General features: G+C 45.8%; 1 protein-coding gene across 2 annotated transcripts in view; it reads left to right on the forward strand.

Moving 5' to 3' along the window:
* Window positions 1–3,362, forward strand: part of LOC136633274 (V-type proton ATPase catalytic subunit A-like) — a 48,905-nt gene extending 45,543 nt beyond the window's left edge. For both annotated transcript variants that reach the window (XM_066608880.1, XM_066608879.1), the window contains exons 13-15: window positions 1,723–1,817; window positions 2,452–2,623; window positions 2,971–3,362. In XM_066608880.1, coding sequence (XP_066464977.1) covers window positions 1,723–1,817; window positions 2,452–2,623; window positions 2,971–3,063 — 360 coding nt within the window. In that variant the 3' untranslated portion in view covers window positions 3,064–3,362. The remainder of the gene's footprint in view (window positions 1–1,722; window positions 1,818–2,451; window positions 2,624–2,970) is intronic.
* The last annotated feature ends 2,779 nt before the right edge of the window (window positions 3,363–6,141 follow it).

A 6,141-nucleotide genomic window follows, 5' to 3' on the forward strand; every position in this document is an offset into this window, starting at 1 on the left:
TTAAAGGACCCATGGCAAGGCCTGTAATGCAGGGAACACCCGTTGGATTGCAGGACACAACTGAATAAATCCCAGGCCCCATTGTTCATTTGTACGGAATAAAAATTGACTCCCTAAAAATATCCCCCCCCCCCACACACACTCTGCACCCTTTTCGGCGTTCCCCAAATCTTAGATAAAAGTAATAATGTGAACTGTGTGGTATTTCCAAAGACAGGGGTAATTACGGAGTCTGGTTGGAATGGGCCCATGGGGCAATAAAACCAGGTATCCCCCCTCCTCTCATGCTTTTTTGGGGGTATTTCTTGACCTCAGCGGCAGGGATGGGGTGTAAAACGTGTCGCACTGTGAGCCTCCGTAAGCTTGATGATGTGCGGCGGTCTCACACAGAAGACGCTTAACAAGCTGCTCCTGGAACTGCAGGAAGGCGAACGTTCCCAGGGCTTCTTGTAAATTGCGTATTACAGGTAGTGGTCTGAATAACGCCAGGCTCACGCAGCCGTAGGTGGAATCCGTTTGCGGAGGCCCACAGCGGATTCCAGCTGTGAGCCCAGCTGTGACCCTGCGTACAGCCGCGTAATGTACTGCGCATAACTGCCTACTCACACAAGCGGTCATTCGCAGTACAAATTTTTTTTTTGTTTGTATTTCCCTCACCGTCGCTTAGCGACGTCCAATGGATAGCGGCGATTGCGTGCCCGGGGACCGCTCACAGCGGTCCCTGGTAACACCGCCTGGTTCCCGGCTACCTTCAGGAGCTGGGAGCCAGGAGATTTCAAATTTGCCGGGGGCTTCCGGGCTTCTGCGCATACGCGTGACGTCATCATCTGGCGCGCATGCGCAGAAGGCCGGCGGCGGGTCCGGGAGGACCCGATCCTCGGGGAACACCGCAGACAAGCCGGGTGAGTATTTTCAGCTGCCCTGATGGATCCAATCCATCAGGGCAGCTGAATAACTAACTCTTTTGACAGTTTTATTTACTTTATTGTGATCGGCGCTATCCATTGGATAGCGCCGATCGCAATGCCGGGGGGACTGCCCGCATCCTGGGATGACAGCTCCATGCTGTCGGCTACCTGCGGGCACCGACAGCATGGAGCTGTCACGTCCTCAGGCAAGTGGGCATTAATCCAAAGAGGACGCATAAAACTACGTCCTCTAAGATTAAAGCCTACTTTCTGAGGACGTAGAATCCCGATGGGGCCGTCGTTAAGGGGTTAATTTTCCTAAATTAGTGAAAATGTGCTGACATAAATGGTACGGACAGTGCTGGTCACCACTGCCGCTTCCTTGTATTTTTATGTCTGTTCCCAGGGTTCACGGAAGAAGGTATAAAGGTTGGGAGGGACCGACATGCATGCTCCTCTGGGAAACTGGTGTAGCAGTGCAGCGCTACCATTGATTTCAATGGAGGTGAAACTGGCACTCTGACTTCCTCTTTTGACCGCTGATGACAATGGCCAGCCGGCTGCACTGGATAGCTGTGAGGTAGTCCCTTGCCCATCAACTACTAAAGTCTAGCAAGCAATCATCAGTTGAAAATAGGGCAGAAAACCCCTTTAAGGGATGACACATGGCTAAGGACGGAGAGGACATCAACATAATAAGCGACTCCTCCTCCCCTTCTCCATAGTCCCACCATAAAAACGTTTCTCTAGGAGTGAGTCAGGGAAGGCAGGAGAACAGTCACTGATGTCCACTGTCCTCTTCTCTCCCTCTCAGGGCTCCCTGGCAGAAGCCGATAAAATCACATTGGAAGTTGCCAAACTGATAAAGGACGACTTTCTCCAGCAGAATGGATACTCTTCCTATGACAGGTAACATGCTCATGGCGTCGGAGATAATGGTATATCTGGTTCAGGCTGCACTGCACTTCTCTTTGGATGTGGACAAACGATTATTAACAGATTCTAGGGAAAGAAGAGCCGACCCTTTGTTCTCACTCTTATTGCATTTCACCAAAAATGGGACAAATTCCAAATTAAATTTGCCACAAAATGCACCCAAAAGTGTACCGTTCATTGGGATGGAAATCTGCGCCACAGTCTGTACAGCGCAGATTGTTTCCATAACTGTAGCTGTTTTCCTTTCTTGGGCAGTATAGTTACTTGCAGAAAAACTACAAGTTTCAGCAAGGTAACTAAGGGTCTAGGGAACAGAATCAGGCTTGATACTACAAGTACCAGCCGTGATATACTAAGGATAAAGTGGCTGCATGCTCACAAGTGTAGCCAGGAGTCAGGGTGTGGGGTAAGGGGGGACTGCAAATTACAGGCCGGCGAACCAGAAGAGCAGAGATAAAAGACAAGCAAGTCCTGGTACATGAAAATTGGTTGAGTAGCTGTGATAAGGAGACTGTGCAGCAAGGTGAGGGACGTGCAGCAGGTCAGAGGTGGAGGAGACGTCTCTGAGTACTCCTCCATCATGATGATGGATCTCCCTTCTGCACAGGTATTGTCCCTTCTACAAGACGGTGGGGATGCTACAGAATATGATCGCCTTCTATGACATGGCCCGACATGCGGTTGAGGCCACAGCCCAGGCCGAGAACAAGATCACATGGGCCATCATCCGAGAGAACCTTGGGGATCTTCTCTACAAACTCACCTCTATGAAGTTCAAGGTAAGTGTGGCAAAACTTGCAAAATACTCCATGGAGGGCAGAAGATGGTGTCTGTACAGGGTTCACATTCCACTAGTCGCTGACTAATACAATCATTGTTATGGCTTAAAATAGTCAGGCTTCTCGACAAAGACTCTACTTATCCCAGCTGGTAGTGTGGGAGATCACTGTGGTAGCTATGTGGTGGTACTATATGGGGGGGAGTGCTGCAGTGTGTGGCATCATTATGATCAAGTTCCAGCTAGTAGTGCAGGATGTCACTGTGGTAGCCATGTGGTGGTACTATATGAGGGCACTGCAGTGTGTGGTATCATTATGGTCAAGTGCACTGACCTTTAATTCCTTAGGATCCTGTTAAAGATGGAGAAGCCAAAATCAAAGCCGACTACGCCCAGCTGTATGAAGAGATGCAGACGGCATTCCGCAGTCTGGAGGACTGACCTGGAACTAGTGCAGCCCTAAACACATAATGTACATATTATTTAAAGTAACACTTGGCTGAAATAAAGGGGGTGAGGGGACAATACCCAGCCTCATCTCTTCCCCCGAAGATCAGACGGACCCCCAACCTCACATTCATGTGGTTCCTCTCTAGGAGACCTCCGTATGCAATATCCATGTGTATGATACAGGCGGCGAGGTCCCAGCTATTTCCTACTACAGCAGGAAAAACAACTGCAACTCCTTCCAGATAATGATGGCGATTATCAAACCGCAGAATAAAAATCTCTTTACCGACTCCGAGTTTTTCGTGTGTGACTCTACCACATTACCGGATATACACATATTATATATGCAGGGGTGTAGGAAGTAACTGCAGGCCCCTCCTCCAGGGCCAGGGGCGTACCTAAAGGCTCAGGGGCCCTGCTGGGCCCTCCCCTTCATCTGTACCCGTACCCATACCTAAACCGTGCTAATTTACATACATGATCTAGCCCCTTGGCGTAAGCTTGCTATACATGACTCATTTCTCTCACTATATGAAAATCTGCTGGTAGCTGCCTTAGGCTGCTTTCACATAGCCGCGAAAATTCGTGCATCGTGAGGCGCACAAATATGAACCCCATCCTTTTGAATGGGGTCATACACATCGCACTAAAATATCATTGTATATCTTATCTTTGGGTGTTCCATTGAAACACCTCTCATTGCTCATTGTTTTCAATGGGGCCGGCACAGCATCGCACGGCATACGCGGTGCATGTAAGTGTGATGCAATGCAAGGTGTACCCATTGAAAACAATGGGAAACACTCTGCGATCCTCTGCCGCGGCTAAAAGCAGCGCTACTTCCCCAATATGATGCGAGTTGCTTTTAACACAAAAACCCCTCCCATCTGTGGGAACATCGCACGTTGGCAAGCGTAATATTGGGCAGTTTGATGGCCCAATATCAGACTCACCAGTGTGTAATTAGCCTAAGGCCGGCTGCGCACAGAAGGATTTGCATTGCAGAATCGGGAGCGGGCATCCGCCTCTGGGTTCCGCAGCAAATACCTTCCATAACATGCAAGAGAAAAGCGTTTTTTCCTGTATACGAGCGGAAATCAATTGCGATTTTCTGATCGCAGAGGAAAACTCCCTGCATACTCTATTTTAGTGCGGATTCCGCATGGATGGCCTCCATTGAACTCAGTGCAAGCTGCCCAACCTGTGGCCCTACCGCAACGACATTGCAGAAAGGTCGCAGGCACCCGAGTGATCACTTAGCAACGGCGCGGGAAAAGGATTTTAAAAAAAACGACAGCTCACCATGTAGACCATCCGTACTACAATAAGAAGAAAGAAATCACAGGTACGTGCGGATGCCAGCCGGGCACAGGGTCAGATTGCGCTGCCGGCTCCCGCATGCGGAGTCCGACCTGGTTGTGTGCAGCCGGCCTAAGACTGTGTTCAAGTTTTTTGTTGCATTTTTGAACCACAATTAAAATCACATCAAAAAACTGCAAACACTATTAAAAACCGCACGTGGATTCAACCAGTACATGCCGTTTTGTGGGGGGTTTTTTAAACCACATGCAGGTTCCTGATGCGTTTTTTGGTTGTGTGTAAAGTGGTCAATCATACACAGTATATACCCAGGTTATTGCAGCTGTACATATATAATTATATACCCATGTTATAACTGCTGTACATATATAATCATGCACAGTATATACCCAGGTTATACCAGCTGTACATATATAATTATATACCCATGTTATACCAGCTGTACATATATAACCATACACAGTATATACCCAGGTTATACCAGCTGTACATATATAATTATATACCCATGTTATAACTGCTGTACATATATAACCATGCACAGTATATACCCAGGTTATACCAGCTGTACATATATAATTAAATACAGTATATACCCAGGTTATACCAGCTGTACACATATAATCATATACTATATATACCCAGGTTATGCCAGCTTGGTCCATATCACTATATACAGGGAGATGTATAACATATACCAGCTGTACATACTGTATAGTGATATAGACCATGCTGGTATAACCTGGGTATTTCCTGTATTTGATTGCACACTTTACACACAATTAAAAATCGCATTAAAAACCTGTGAGTGGTTTAAAAAAAACAAACAAGAAAACATGCGTTTTTTTAATAGTGTAAATACAGGAGATGTATAACTTATACCAGCTGTACATATATAATTATATACAGGAGATACCCAAGTTAGACCAGCATGGTACATATCACTGTATACAGGATGTATAAGTTATACCGGCTGCGCATATATAATTATATACAGGAGATTCCCAGGTTATACCAGCATGCTCCATATCACTATATACAGGGAAATGTATAACATACCAGCTGTACATATATGATTATATACAGGAGATCCCCAGGTTATACCAGCATGCTCCATATCACTATATACAGGGAAATGTATAACATACCAGCTGTACATATATAATTATATACAGGAGATCCCCAGGTTATGCCAACATGCTCTATATCACTATATACAAAGAGATGTATAACTTATACCAGCTGTACATATATAATTATATACAGGAGATACCAAGGTTACACCAGCATGGTACATATCACTGTATACAGGATGTATTAGTGGTACCAGCTGCGCATATATAATTAAATACAGGAGATCCCCAGGTTATACCAGCATGCTCCATATCACTATATACAGGAGATTTATAACTTATACCAGCTGTACATACATAATTATATACAGGAGATCCCCAGGTTATACCAGCATGCTCCATATCACTATATACAGGAGATTTATAACTTATACCAGCTGTACATATATAATTATACTAGCTGATATACCCGGCTTCGCCCGAGGTACTGGTGTTTATCTGGTGTTCACCAGAAAATCTTATGAAGTCGTGGTTTCTTTAGAGATACTGAGGAAAAACATATGTTCACCATTTTGCATAGTTCTCTGCGTTACCCAGGAAACACCATGTGGAGGTAACCATGCGACGTTTCCTTTATATAAAATGACATCAGGAAGTGAGAGAATTAGATTACATA

The sequence above is a fragment of the Eleutherodactylus coqui genome, chromosome 6 (assembly GCF_035609145.1).
Source record: "Eleutherodactylus coqui strain aEleCoq1 chromosome 6, aEleCoq1.hap1, whole genome shotgun sequence".
NCBI classification, from domain to species: Eukaryota; Metazoa; Chordata; class Amphibia; order Anura; family Eleutherodactylidae; genus Eleutherodactylus; species Eleutherodactylus coqui.